The 15,813-nt window shown below is 47.6% G+C and overlaps 1 protein-coding gene across 1 annotated transcript in view; it reads right to left on the reverse strand.

Moving 5' to 3' along the window:
- Positions 1 to 1,679: 1,679 nt before the first annotated feature.
- LOC135917244 (elastin-like) overlaps positions 1,680 to 15,813 on the reverse strand; it is a 21,889-nt gene continuing 7,755 nt past the window's right edge. Inside the window, exons 3-6 of the mRNA XM_070539437.1 lie at positions 12,238 to 12,289; positions 7,277 to 7,353; positions 2,282 to 4,090; positions 1,680 to 1,823 (exon numbers count right to left, since the gene is read on the reverse strand). Coding sequence (XP_070395538.1) covers positions 1,774 to 1,823; positions 2,282 to 4,090; positions 7,277 to 7,353; positions 12,238 to 12,289 — 1,988 coding nt within the window. The 3' untranslated portion in view covers positions 1,680 to 1,773. The remainder of the gene's footprint in view (positions 1,824 to 2,281; positions 4,091 to 7,276; positions 7,354 to 12,237; positions 12,290 to 15,813) is intronic.

A 15,813-nucleotide genomic window follows, 5' to 3' on the forward strand; every position in this document is an offset into this window, starting at 1 on the left:
TCTGAAAGCAGTGGCGTCTGTGCATGTAAGTCGGGGTCCAGAACGAGCGATGCTGTACAGGACAGGATCTGCTGATACACCGGCCTGGTTATTTAAAACGGGGCGAATCAATTCTCCGAACTGTACGGCATGCAACGAGACAGGAGACATTGAGCACTTTTTGTGGTCCTGCCAGCACTTCCAAGATGAAAGAGACACTCTCCTGAAAAATCTGCAAAACAAGGACCTTCCGCATGCGCGCCTGGAAGACCTTATATTTCCCGCGGGATCAGTTATAGTTCGCAAAGAAGCTTCACGTCTCCTCATCGATTTCTTAAGAGATACCAATTTGATGGACATATGGTGAAACCCTTCAGCGGCATTGTGCGAGACGCTCGGGCGGAGCAATTGCCGGCCTTGTTCGCCAGGCTAAACCCGCCTGTTGCTACATTTCACCACCACCACCACCACCACCACCACCACCATGAATACATTGTGTGTATCGCGTAGAAATTGTTCTTTACAAGATGGCGACGTGTTTATGTGCACTTCGTCGTCGTCGCGCTCGTGAGGACAGCGTCGGTTGCATAATGGAAGCGTACACGACAATGATGACGAAAAGTCTGAAAGGTGGCACATCTCCACAATAGAGGCTGCGCCGAGAACGAGATAATTGGTTAAAGACAACCTCGAAAGCATCGACTGCGTCAGGGCCAGCAATGTGGTCGCCGCGACAGCGCCACATGGTTTACACAGTATATAGTTCACAGGATTCACGGTCGCCGAGGGCCTTGTGTAACAGCACTACAAGTGTGCAAGAAATTTGAAATTACTCAGCCAGAAAAGGTTAGAAGGCTTTAACACATTAACTGCCTCCTCACATGCGGCCTATATATTGATTACACAAGAACTACATAAAAAAGGGTACGTCGAGACTTCAATTTCGAAGATAATCTCAAGTGCCATGCTGCGGTCATGTCGGACAAGTATCTACTTGCACGTTGTCTCACTGAATATGGAATTGCACACAGTTCGTATTCCACAACATGCCTTACTCTGTCATACTGAAAGGAAGTTTCAAAGAAGAAAAAAATTGAAAACGTATTTATCTAATGCGTACTAATCTGTCATTCAACAGAAGGGCCATGCTTTGCAAGAACGTGAACGCGTCATGGTTGAAAATGTTGCCTTGAATTGGAAGGATGTTGTAGCGAAGACAAGCACGCTCATTTTCTTTTCGATTCCTTATGGCGAAATTGCGCAATAGCTTTCGCGCTAACTGAACTTTTGGAAAGAAGACCTCTTTCGGCCAAACTTTCGGCGTACCGACATTTTCTATAACTTAGGCACATTGCTGAGGACCTTCATTTTAGATTTGAAGTTTAAAAATTGCACAATGGCGGGCCACTGATGACAAGGGCGCCGTTGGACAATGCGATGGGCACACTCTATGTGGCATACTTCCCAAGTTGAGGCTGCCGGAAAAGAAATCCTTCACAATTTTTTTCACACTCGGCGTACATTCCATGGTCAACTTGCGGAAGACCTTTAATAATAGGGGTTATTTCTTCTCGTATGTTTGTTCATGTCTGCCACGACGTCAGTATGCGTTATAGTGTATGGCATTATCCGTTTAGAAATTTATCCCAGGGCTGCTGTGGTGACTAAAGCACAATTAATACAGAGTCGCGACGCTCAGCTTCATGAGATAGAATTTGGTTTATTTCAAATACATATTTAACTGCCGATCTGTTCAGTGAACTAAAGTGACTTGGTCTTTTCCTCTGAGGATGTTTAGTTGAGTCGGTTTGATCGGACGTCAGTGATGGCCTGGTCGAGGAGAACTGAAAATGAAAAAGCAACAAAAATGTTTTAGAACTTTTTTTTTTTGCTCAGCGCAGCAATAGGCGGTGAAGGTATGCAATTGAAAGCAGAGACGCAGCTATCATCAGCTGTGCGTGGATCAAATTTTGAATGTCCTGAAGTGTTTTCCAATTATAGCCGCTTTCAGATGTTGCCTTAACTATTCATCGTTGTAAAACAAGTACGTTCCTACTCTTGACTGGGTGCCTTTTCATTGACTCCCCTTTAATTATTCATACTAATTCTTCATGTATACTCCTGGCTTACTGTGCTGGGTTGTCAACATCGTTGAAATATGTGAATTCAGGCTATTTTTTATCGTGTACATGACATACGTGCACTAGTAGAGTAGAACACGTGCGCACTTCATACTGAATCAGCCTTATTGAGCCGTAACTGCCAAAAGAGGCTACGCTATGTAGGCAACGTCATGACGTACCTGGGCCGCGCTCCGTCTGGGCCACGACGTCGGTCTTGTGCACTTCGGTGTTTGTGTGGACTGGCACTGGCTGCGCAACAGGGTATGGGACTGGTTGAGGAACTGGCCGTGGGACTGGGTATGGCTGTGGAACTGGGTATGGTACTGGGTACGGGACGTCCTGTGGAACCGGGACTGGCACAGGCACGATGCGTTCGTGCAGGAGGCCATAGTAGACAGCTTGGACCATGGGGTGACCAGTTACAGGGTCAGAGGTTGTGCGGATGTCAACGGGGTGGGGTAGGAATTGTCCCCTGCGCTCCACGGCGCCAAGACCGGGTGGTGGTGGGAATCGACCGAAGATGCCAAACGAACGGGGACCCAGGAGGTTCAGCGAGGTAGCTCCATAGAAAGAAGGATACGCTCCTCTTCCGAAGAGGCTGGCAACACTACCATAGCCAAGGCCGGGAGTGTATCCGAACATTCCACCGAAAGATCCACCATAGCTTCCGGGGTAGGAACCATAAAGGCCACTTAGGGATCCACCATAGCTTCCGGGGTAGGATCCGTAGAGACCTCCCAGAGATCCACCATAGCTTCCGGGGTAGGATCCGTAGAGACCACCCAGAGATCCACCATAGCTTCCGGGGTAGGATCCGTAGAGACCACCCAGAGATCCGCCGAAGCTACCGGGGTAGGATCCGTAGAGGCCACCCAGAGATCCGCCGAAGCTGCCAGGGTAGGATCCGAAGAGGCCACCCAGCGATCCGCCGAAGCGGCCGGGGTAGGAACCGAAGAGGCCACCCAGAGATCCGCCGAAGCGGCCGGGGTAGGATCCGAAGAGGCCACCCAGAGATCCTCCGAAGCGACCGGGGTAGGAGCCGTAGAGACCGCCGAGAGATCCACCGAAGCTGCCAGGGTAGGAACCGAAGAGACCGCCTAGAGATCCGCCGATGCTGCCGGGGTAGGAACCGAAGAGACCGCTTAGAGATCCGCCGAAGCTGCCTGGGTAGGAGCCGTAGAGACCACCCAGAGATCCACCATAGCTTCCGGGGTAGGATCCGTAGAGACCACCCAGAGATCCGCCGAAGCTACCGGGGTAGGATCCGTAGAGGCCACCCAGAGATCCGCCGAAGCTGCCAGGGTAGGATCCGAAGAGGCCACCCAGCGATCCGCCGAAGCGGCCGGGGTAGGAACCGAAGAGGCCACCCAGAGATCCGCCGAAGCGGCCGGGGTAGGATCCGAAGAGGCCACCCAGAGATCCTCCGAAGCGACCGGGGTAGGAGCCGTAGAGACCGCCGAGAGATCCACCGAAGCTGCCAGGGTAGGAACCGAAGAGACCGCCTAGAGATCCGCCGAAGCTGCCGGGGTAGGATCCGTACAAACCACCCAGAGATCCCCCGAAGGATCCGGGCCAGCTTCCATAGATTCCGCGGCCGAATCCACCACGGAAGCCAGGGTAAGAGCCATAGTAACCGCCAAGAGAACCACCGAGAGAGCCCGGGTAGCCTCCCCAGTAGCTACCACCGAGCCCACCGAGGTATCCAGGGTAAGAACCAGAGAGACCGCCCAAAACTCCGCCAAGGGATCCGGGCCAGCTGCCGAAGGAACCACCGGTGAGTCCACCTGTGAGGCCTCCGCCGAGCGAAGAGCCGCTAGGGCCGACCACGGAACTGACCACACTTGGGCTGGAGCCGACACCAGTCAGGCCACCGGTGGGTGTAGTGACTGCGGGCAGAGAACTCAGTGGAGCAGCGCTTACTGTTCCGGGAAGGGCAGCGCCGCCTGTGACGACTGACTTGACGCCGGCACCAAGGCAAGCTGGAACGGCTGAGGAGTAAGCGGCAAAAGAATTACTTTAGTGTGCGCGGGATCGTGTTACTGAAGTTAACGCGCGCTCTAATTTTTGGAAATTTATTTAAGTAATTATTTGCGGTTATGTTGCGCAAGAGTACATATGAGCCCCTACCTGTACGAGGAGCAGATGGCTTTGGCTCATTGAAATTATATAAAAAAATAATGAGAAATCTCAAAACTATAGGCAATTATCGAAGTGAAAGTGAACTTTAAAAATCATATGTTGCAATTAATAATGTACTCTACTACAGCGTTAAGGGTGTTTGTAGTGTTCAAACAATTTACTTGATATCTGCCGTCTCATGAGATTGGCAGAGGCGAGTACATTTATTTTTTTGTCTTACGCCTTTGCACTAGCCTTCAACATGTTCACATGTTGCAAGCAAAGTGTATGAAGTGTGCCATTATTTCAAATTCTGCATTACCGTACAAGAACTGTTCATAAGAGCATTTCATGAACATGTGCCATACGTACACTTTAGTAATACTTCATCGCTTTGCAATTGCACGTGCAGTTATGTTTACTTCTATTTGCTGGAATTTCTATACGGCCCAGCAAGTGATAGTTACCTAATATATATTTGCGCAAAAAAATACAATACACAGAGAAGAGGACGGTACAGGCGTTAGTAAATGCAGTTCAATAAAATGTCTTTGCTGATGCCCATAAGTGCATCAAACACAATACACGTAGCTGAGCAAACGGCGCAATAAAGTTCCTTAAGTAGATTTTAAGAGTTCACTCTAAAACGCGAAACAATAAAGAGTCCTTCCATCTATAATGTGTGGTCACCAGAATAACTTATCGAATTCAAACGGCCCAAATGTCTCATTTACAGTGAAAGCTCGTTAATTCGAACTTCAATAATTCGAAGTTATGGATAATTCGAACTGTACGATTTGGTCCGGCCAAGCTCCACAGAAGTCTATGTATAAAGAAGTCCGTTAATTCGAACACGAGAATGTTCCTTCACGGATAATTCGAACTACGCTCACCTGGCACACGGCCAGAGAAACGCGCCTACTGCCTACACACAAGGCTGTATTGCCTCCGAAACGGAGAGAACGGCGAGAGAAGGCAAAATCGGAAAAAAATCTAAGCGACGCAGGGTCAGCCAGAAGGCAGCGGCGGCTGCCGCCTCTCCGTTCTACGTAACCTCCGAGACTTCTTGCCCGCTGCGAATCTCGGAGGCTTCGCAAATCTTGTACAGCTGCTAATGCTGTGCGGAGATGGCACGGCAAGCGCCAGAACACAGCGAATCAAGCACGTCGCAGCTGCGCGTGCAATCAAGAACCAACGAATCAGGGCCTTCGCCACCTTCACATGTTCAGCGTCTTTGTCTCGGCAGCCTTCATCGGTTGTGCACCTCTGTTTTCAGCTTAGGAGGCATCGGCCGTCGCGATTCATTCTGATGGTGTTAAGCCTCGGCTAACGTTCGTTTCATTGGACATCGGTGGTGTGGCACAGTCGGACCCAGAGCTTCGACTCGAAGATGGCGTGTGCCCGCGGCACACGCCATCACTTTTTGACTCGCCAAATTTCTGACATGCCCTACTGCTTCCAAATCGCAGTGTACTGTTGCTCTCCTTCACTTTCGTTAGTTCGAACTTTCGTTAATTCGAACTGAAGCGGCTTCTCCTTGCGGTTCGAATTAACGAGCTTTTACTGTATTAAGTTCCATATCTAATGAGCGACATGATTTGACGTCACTAAGGAAAGTGCAAGCTATACATACATAACGTTCTTCAAGAATAACTAGCACGCGTGAACGAAAGGTACTCGACAGCTTTTTGTTTAGTCCACTGACTCCTTGATGAGGAATTATTTCGCGCGAACTATTTCAGCATGTTCCCTACTAGGAACATGCTGGGATGACGGCTAACCGCTGATGGCTGCTGCAAGGTTTCATCGTAAGAAGACAAACTGTGTATGCCTAATACGCGTAGAGGGCTCACTCACGAGAGGAAGCGCTGTCACATGTTACTGGCAGCAAGTTTTTGGACTGGAAACTTTCTTTTTTTACTTAGAGCCACGGTGACTGATCTCGCTCAGGCAAGGCATCTGACTGTTTAATGTGCCTTGTTAATTTCTTGAATTCGTCCAGGTTGTCATTTTATGCGTTATACATAATTAACTGAATTGCAGAGCCTTGTATAGACACGGTGCTTGTCCATAAAAAAAGGTGTGGTTGCGGGGGGGATTATATAAAACGTAAGCTGTGGGTCTAAAAAAAAAAAGCGGCCACGTATAATCGCGCGGTTTTTTCTTCGCTATCCGTCCCTCTGAATCGAAAGATTGGAACGAAATTACATATTTCATTCTGAGCATTGATCGAATTCGGCACGCCATTCGAGCGTCGATAGCATCTCGACAGACTCAGGCTGGAAGAACCTTGCCTTGCATTTTCGTCACTATAACATGGGAAGCGTTCGTGTCGCAGAATTATTCTCTTTAGTAGCGTCCTCACGTTCTCCCAGATGACAATTATATAGTCAAGGGGTCTTATTTACTCCTGTTCTTTCCGTTGATTTCTTTGTTGGGCTTCAGGGGTGAAGATCACGACATTTATATCAATCTTAAGCTAAGAGAGTGCATTTCTGTTTGTAGCTAAGTGAATATGAGACTGCCTATGGCAAGGGCGTACGCAACTTTAGAAACGTTAGATGTGCACAAAGAAGCGAAAATACGAGAACAAGAGAAAAGGATGCCATAAAAAAAAGGTAGAACCATGAGAAAGAAGGTCTTGCTCACGCTTCCCTTATGGTTCTGAAAGACTTAATTGCCAGGGTTCAAGTACACGTTCGGCTTGGCTACGCCGCTGCTTTAGGGGTCTACATAGCCAGCGTAGTAAAACACCGCGAAAACACGTCGGTAACTTTAGCTCTTGAGGTCTAAGCGACTCTGCATAGTCGGTTGCACGAAAGCGAAGAAAATTCAGCGATAGACCGAGGCAGGGGCAGTTTGGCAAAAGAAACTTCTAGAAATTTTGGCGCGAGTACTTGGCGAGATACTTAAGGTTGGATCTCTGGGAATTGTGCCCGCTGTTCGTCCCAAAATGCCCCAGGCTGCTAGAACTTGCGTAACGTTTGACTTAGCATTATGGCTAAAGATCTCACGGGCGCAGTGTCTTGCACTAACAGCGACCAAAACCGTCTTACCGAGGGATAGGAGTGCGACAGCACTGAAGAGCTTCATGTTTCCGCAGTTAGGCGACCTCCGGCAGGGATGTGTTTGTCTGTCGCCGGAGTAAGGTGCTCTCCAAAGGACCTAGCTGTGCCTTTTATATCCCCTGTCGTCGTATTTGTGAGGATGGGGCTGTCTTCGGTCGAGGGCAGGAAGTTAAGCTAGGCGCCACGAGGGCATTGTTTCTGCAACAATCCAGTGCGCTCTCGCGTAAGGCGTGCAGGCGAGAGAAAGAGAAAAAAAAACAAAGAAACAAGAAAACTGCCAATGTGGCTTTCATGTAGCACTTTCGCGTCGGCTGCTTTTTTTCTTCAGCTACCTTACTGGATGTTTTGATGGCAGGTCTATAACAAATTGTTCCCTGGCTTCGCACTGCGCCGTAGCTATTGTGCCGCAGATAACGTTCGTGGGCCAAACAATACCAGAAGGAGCAAATAATCTCTTTTTTGCACTTTTCCGCAACACGCTCCTACTTTGTTGGTTTCCGCACTGCTCGCGTCAGCAATTTTGCCTCTTTCCTACGACTGGGCTGTAATCGATGGGGATGAAAGTGGTGCTTTGCGCACATGCGGGCTCCGGAGTGAACTTTCTTTTTCTTTTTTAATCTTCCCAGTCTCTAGAAAGAAAGAAAGAAAGAAAGAAAGAAAGAAAGAAAGAGAGAAAGAAAGAAAGAAAGAAAGAAAGAAAGAAAGAAAGAAAGACGCACAATGATTCGCAAAGTACGTCAGCACACTTCGAATAGACTCTTACCGTCATAAATAACGAATCTAACAACCGTAACAGAAACAAGCCGAATAGTTCATGAGTGAGGCCATTTCAAGCAAAGATTGAATTGAGGCTTGATAGTGTCCATGAACCGTGCCAAATTCATTTATTGTCTGCAGAATGCAGTTCCGTGTCTGTGTGAGACCAACTCGAGATGCAGATGTAGGTACGACTGTACAGACATGAAAGCGTCAGTTCGCATTGCGCCGAGCAATGAGAGAGGAGTCGGTGCAAGGGTGTTGGATGACGCCTAATGAAACCCACGTTCTAAGGCGTCTTTTTTTTTTTTTCGCTCACTATCATAGTTGCTTCGTCGAGTTGAGCACAGCGTTTGCGACACATCATTAAACTGTTGATATTGCAAACATGTAAGATTTGTCGCGCTCAACATAAGGAAAAGAGACGAATGACGCAGTGCACGTGGCAGTAGTCGGAAACAAGTGTTTTTCAAGGAGAGAGAGAGAGAGAGAGAGAGAGAGAGAGAGAGAAATAAATAACCTTATTTAGAAAAAATAGTGTTATGGCCACTGGAGGGTTGGTCCTCAGTCCCGGACTCCAGTGACGATCGCCACACACCGGACCTGGTTGAGGAGGCTCAATTGCTGCCTAAGGCTCCCTAAAAGATAATTGCGCTAATTGCAGGTTCCCAATTTTCGTGTACGAGCCGTTGTCCATCGTGAAATGGGCGTGGCTTATGGAGGAGGAGGAGGAATGAACGTTTATTGTAAGAAACAGCGAGAAAGTGTCCTTTCTTCGCCCTAGGTGGGCGGCTCTCTTAGTCCAGAAAGCCGTTGGCTAATGCTGCAGCCCGGGCCCGGTCCACCAGACTTTGCTGATCTTCCAGGCTCTGTGCTGTTAACATTGCCTGGAGAAAAAAATAAACGCATTCGATCCAGTAGAGTATGTATACAGGCGTCAGATGCTGTTATAACGCTGGGCACCCCAAATGGATATTTGTACCTGTGAAACAGCGATCCATGATGCGAACCTGAATGAAAAGGCGTGGAGCACTCGAGCGCTAGTGGCCCCGCAGTAAAATGGCTTTGTATCAAATGTGTACTTAACTCTGAAGCATGATGGTTACCGCAGGTAGTTATAATTTATTAACCTTTCTCACTGCATCATTATATTTTGCTTCCCTGGCATCAACGTGCATCATTCTTCAACTTTTCGCTGCCCGATTTCAAGAAATCGCAACTCTGCTTCTTTGCCGGAAAGCCTGAGATAATGTTTTTTTTTGCTACTTTGCACTTGCGTGCATTTTGTGGCACTTTGCGTGCATTCACAGGCTTCTTTCACCCTCCAAAAAACGCTTTTATGTAGCCCGTATTGAGCAACAGATAAGTGTTTTCAGGAGCTTTTCATGTGGCTGTACAAATTTTTCCTTCAGAATTTTCATCTAAACATATATGAGAAATTGATTAATCAATTAAGACTAATTATGTAACGAGGCGGACTGCCAAAAAAAAATATTTTAGTATCTCCAAGCGACGGCCAACAACAATACCTTGATTCGTTCTAGCTATGTAGCATTAGCATACTTTTATACCTTGGTGCATGATACCCCTATACATTTACATATATTGTGTTTGTCCGTGGTGTTCACAGTGAAAACTAAAAAGAAATCTTGAAATGAAAAAAAAAGTGTGGAAGAGACCGCTGACGCTGGTGCTTTAATGCGCTTGTCCTGCTATTGTCAGGATTTGCAGAAAGAAAGCGAAAGCATGAATTAACAGACGTACGCGTCCGTGCCAACAAAGATGTAGTAATCTTTTAGCCGCAATAAAATTTAGGAGAAAGGGTAGAGGCAACTCAAAAGAAACCTCACATGATGTGGGTAACAGAACACTCTAGTAATGACATATTAAGGTGGGGGGAGCGGTTCTTGGCATCGCCGAGGGGGAGCTGCCTCCCCCCCCCCGTCCTCCTGGAAAACTCCGGAAGCGGCTCGGGCCCCTCCCCACCCCCGTAGTCGGCACCTCTTACGGCATACCTCATAATCAGATTGTGGTTCTGGCACGTGAACCACTGTAATTTAATTTTTTTGAGAAACAAACGATGAAACTCAGCCTTCGAAGACCCGTACCCAAGAAAAGAGCAAAAGACAACCACACACACTGGCACTAGCAACAGTTTAATGAAACATTTGGTTCGAAAAGAAAAGAAAACCAACGCGCGCATGCGCCATACAATCCAGGGCAGTCGTTAAAAACAAAAACAAAAACATAAAGACCTTACATCGGTGAATGGCACATTCTAAAGACGGCATTTTCAAAGACGGCATTCAAAGACGGCAAACAGGATGGCAAGAGCAACTTCGGCAGTGAGCGGGCAAGTTTGCCCCTCCACCTGACGTCACAGACGCTTCACGTTCTTTTAACAAACATTGACACAGCGTCCTGTGTGTCCGATGTACACTCTACTACACGAAAACGGTATGCGATAAACAACATTTGTGGTGCAGTATGTGAATTTGTAAACATGGCGAATAGTGCAGAAGCTCTTAGGTTTTCGGTTTTGAGTCCAGGCGCACAGTCTTAAAAGCCACATGGCACCGAGAACACAACTTGTACACCGTGCCTAGTGGCAACTTTATTCACGCTGTATGAAAACTTGTGGATATAAGGAATCACTTCCACTCGCTTACGAACCTCATTTTCACGTCCATGTGCCCTGCCATCTGTTTCTTTTTTCAACCCGCTTTATTTTGTTTCTGCTACCGCCTTTAAAATGCTACCAACAACATGTGGGACTGCACCCACAACGCTGGCTCAATACGCTAGTTACATCAAAACCTTTTGACGTCACACCTTCGGATTGTGTCGTGGACTTTTTTGCGTGATCAACGGCGTGTTGCAAACACAGCGCTCTCCTTAGGCATTGAATAACTTTTCTATTCAGTGCCACATGCCGAATTGATTGTAGCGGTTCATGAAACTTATTGAAGAAAATGGGGCAGTCCCGTTCCAGAGCACTTGTGGCGTCTCTGTTGACTCGTTCCTTCAGCTTTGTATGTGCAAAAGAACGGAATTTGTATTGCGTCCAATGTGGCCCCTGTATCTTGTGAAAATTTTCTGTCTAAATTCGACAATGCTTTAAGTTGCTCGTTGGTTGACGATAAGGTGGCAAAAGTCTTCAGGCATGTTGATGATTTTTTAATATTGTTAAACCTGAAGAACCCCGCGGACCTAGATAGGGCATCATGTGACGTTTTTAACTCATTCAAGGCATGCAGCAAATCTCTAAATTTCCCCAAGAAACTCGCTTCAGATAATCCAGTACGGTTTTCAGTCTTGAAACTGACTTTTTCTAACGCTGGATACGTTTGCTGGATGTATGCCCCCCGCACTAAGAAGCAAGTTCCACCTTCTGAGTCATCACATTCAAAACTAGCGAAGCGAGGCATATTGGCTTAATGGTTTAATTAATGCCCTCAAGAAAAGCTGCCACCATTCAAAATGCAGCAAAGTTTTGATGAGCCGATCCAGCGTCTAAAGGCGGCTGGTTTCCTTGATAACATTTTAAAGACCGTAGCGAAAACAAAATTGAACAGGTGGAAAAAACAGATGGCAGGGTACATGCACATGGAAATGAGGCTGGTAAGCGAGTGGAAGTTATTCATTATATCCACAAGCTTTCAGACAACATGAAAAAAGTTGCCACTAGACACGGTGTACAAGTTGTGTTCTCGGCGCCATGTAGGCTTTCAAGACTTTTAGTGGAAAAGAAACTTACCTTGGAAAAGACAATTTACATCGCGAAAACACCGGAAGCAGTGGAGCGAGACGCAAAGGAACTTCAGAAAGGTCTTGCAGAATTACCCATTTATCAAATGCAAAAAGACGCCACTAAAGTACCACCATAAAAAGTGTCGTTCTGTATGAAGCGGACAGCAAAATCCAGGAATAAAACCAAAAGGGAAAGACAAGTCCGGATCCCAAGGGAAAATGAGACACTGCATTCGCCGTTGAGGACATGACCACAAACCACCCGATTGCAAGCACATCAACACCAAGTGTTACAATTGTGGCAAGGTGGGACATCTTGCGAGCTGCCGTCTTTCCAACACTGACAAGGCAAGAAACCAGTCAAGTCAACAGTCTCGAACCACGTAAAGACCCAACCGTGTACTTTCGGCATTCACTGGAAACGAATTGGGCTCTAGACCCACATCACAGTAACCTTCAAGGTGGATGGAGCATCGCTGGTGATGGACTTAGACTCTGGGTCACCGGTATCCATAATCTCGGAATACACAGACTCAACCAACGTTTGTTTCCCCGGCTAATGGCAAGAGACGTCAAGCTAAAATGCATCCGTGAGGCCAACCTTGTGCTTGGTTCCCTATGTTTAGACGTATGTTTATGCGACACTACGAGTCAACGGACACTCTTGGTAGTTGGTTGCAAGAGCCCGAACTTGCGTGGCCGGGAATGGTTGTCAACATTCAACCTTCTACCAGGGCAGGTGAACACGACATAGCTAGTAGAAAATGCAACAGATCTCGTGGTGCAAAACATGCCGCGAGAATTTGAAGACATGTATAGGCCAGGTTGTGGAGCACTCAAGGGACCTGCAGTTCATGTAGAGCTTCGACCCTACGCTTAGCCACAGTACTACAGAGCACGCTGTGTCTTATGCACTGCGAGAGAAAGTGGACCATGAACCTAAACGATTGGAAGATGAAGGAATCAATGGTTCTGTTGATCACCCAGTATGGGCCTCTCCCTTAGTGCCAGTGCTGAAAGCAGATAGAGAAAGCGTCAGCATTTGTGGAGACTACAAGTTGGGCGTGAATTCTACAGTGATTACAACCCAGTAACCGTTCCCAAAGATTGAAGACATTTTCGCGTCATTGCAAGGTGGAGTCAAGTTCATGAAGCTAGACTTCAAGGAAGCCTGCAGTCAGGTGCCTGTGGATGAGGAGACAAGCAAATTCTTGGTCATTAATACACACACAGGTCCCTTCGCATACAACCGCTTAGATTTTTGTGTGGCATCAGCTCCGGCACTCTTCCAAATAAGAATAGAATAAAGCCTGCAAGGAATCCCAGAAACCTCCGTCTACCTAGATGATGTCCACGTGACTGGCAGGACTGATGGAGAACATCTGCAGGGTCTCCAATGAGTCCTAAATATGGTCAAAGAATCAGGTCTCAAGCTGAGACAGAAGTGCGGGTTCCTTAAACCATCACTTGTGTACTTGGGTTGTGAGATCAGTCCAGCTGCACTTCAGCTTGCTAAGAAGAACACAGAAGCCATCATCGAAACACCAGAACTAAAAGATGTAGTGGAACTAGAATCCTATATTGAACTCCTCTCGTACGACGGAAAGTTCCTACCCAACATGTTGACGCTACTAGCACTTTTGTATGCAATGTTATCGAAGAACACCCATTGGAGATATACAGGTAAAGAACGAGACGCCTTTATCAAGAGAAAACAAGGCATTATGGAAGCAGCGATTCTGCGCCCACTACGATCCATCAAAGGATCTCTACTAGCTTGTGATGCCTCACCCTATGGTGTAGGTGCAGTACTGTTGCCGCATCGGCAAGATGGGGTGGACTCACCACTGGCATTTGTATTTCGCACCCTCACGCGAGGAGAACGAAACTATTCACAACTAGAAACGGAAGCTGTTGCCATAATATTTGGTGTCACACGCTTCGAAGTCTATCTTATGTACCATCGTTTTGTTCTAATGACTGATCACAAACAATTGGTGGGGATCTTTCGAGTAGACAAGGCAATCCCAGCCATGACTGCATCAAGAATTCAACACGGGGATTTTACCCTTGGAGCTGCAAATGCCATGAGCAGGCTGCCGCTAAAGACGCTGTACCAAGATCCAGCATAACCATCAGAGCTGGTAAATTCAATCTACAACCTCGAAAAGCTGACAATATATCAGAGAAGCAACTGCAACATCTCACGAACAATGACCACAACCTAAGTCAGGTTTTACAATGGGTAAAGAACGGTTGGCCACAGAGCATGCCAGACAAGTCGCTACAACCATTCTGGAACAGGCGTGATGAACTGAGTGGGCATCGGAATCTTATATACGGGGGAAACCGCGTGATTGTGTCAGTTCCTACCCGCCAGCGTATCCTTAAACTGCTCCATGAAGCTCACCAGGGTGCTGTCGTCATGAAAGGCATGTCAAGATCCCTTGTCTGGTGGCCTGACATGGATGCCAAAACAGAGCACTGCTCTCGACGGTGTCCAGAGTGCATTCAGGATTCTCCAATGTCACCTAAAGCAGATCCAGTGTCCTGGCCAGAACCGCAGGGATGCTGAGAGTGTTTGTACTTGGACTATGCTGGACGTTACTAGGGAAAAATACTTCGTGTAGTAATTGATGCAAAGTCAAAGTGGCTAATCGTTCATTGTATCAAATGCGTCTTCTGAGAAACGGTGGAACACCTGCGTGAAATTTTTGCGAAGTTTGGGTTACCGAGGTGTATTGTCACAGACAATGGAACACCATTTAATGTTCAGCCCTTCCAAGATATTGTTGAAAGAAATGGAATCAAGCATCTGCGAACTGCTGTTTTCGATCCGGCATCAGATGGCTTGGCAGAACGAGTGGTCCGCACAGTGAACGACGGCCTCAGAAAGATGGAAGGAGGAGACCTCAAGCTCCGGCTCGCTCAATGGCTGCTCACGTACCACTGAATGCCTCGTCCGAATGGAACATCTCCAGCAGACCGGATGCTCAGTTATTCTATCGAGGTAAGGCTTGACCTTGTTATTCCCAAGAAGGGTGACGACAAGGCTGTTACACACTCCGAGCAGTGGCCTAGTTCTAAGGAACGCAGACCACGCTACAAGAAGGGCGATAAGGTACTTCGCAACTTTGGCAGAGGACCAAAATGGTGGCTTGGTGACATTGGCGACACTAGCGGATGAACCATGGTAACAGTGTCAATTCCACAGACACTTACGCCGCCACTATGGCCAAATCAAGCGACATTCTACACGAGCTCGAAATCAACTGGAACAACACCCTGCAGTCACAACAAGCTGTAACCACGCCCCGAGTGACATGCCCGCCGTGGAGACTGGAGGGAGAGTGCAAATTTCAAGACGTCCCCCTCGAACTATCCGAAAGCCTACGATATATACATAGCCTGCTTTCATTAAGAACGGAGGAGTGACTGTTGTGTACATTTATCTGCCTCTCTATAAGATGACGCCACACCACCAGCGCACTGCGCTCCCGCTGAGCTCAAGTGCCCTGGGCTCGGGCGTCTGCGCTGCTTGGGTGTCCGTGCGTCAAGTGAGAGACGCATTCCAACCATGGAAGCCGGCGCACGGCCGATCGTGGCTCTGTACCTATGGGCGAATAAATAGTTGTATCCCAGTATAAAGGATGCAAGAGACGCTGAGTTTTTTTCTTTGCCATGTGGCGAGGGCGAAGATGGCTGATGAGGAGGACTGGGAATAACGGCGTGACAACGGCGGCGTACCGCAAGAACAACCAGTTTTGAGCTTTGAAATTCAGCCACAGTAAAGCTATTCTTCACGGATGTACAGGTGCGACACCAGTCATTCCTTCGAATGTGCGAGGAACTGCCATGCGCGTGTATAATGGCGCACGGTTTCCTTGCGAGACATTGCTGTGCGATGGCTGTGAGTTATTGAAGATGTGGCTTCTGAACAAAAATGAATCTTCGGTAATGTAGCAGTGTTGCTGAGACCGTCCCTTCCACCAAGTGGCGGAGATTTTGTTTGCTGTGGC

This window comes from Dermacentor albipictus, chromosome 5 (genome assembly GCF_038994185.2).
Source record: "Dermacentor albipictus isolate Rhodes 1998 colony chromosome 5, USDA_Dalb.pri_finalv2, whole genome shotgun sequence".
Lineage (NCBI taxonomy): Eukaryota > Metazoa > Arthropoda > Arachnida > Ixodida > Ixodidae > Dermacentor > Dermacentor albipictus.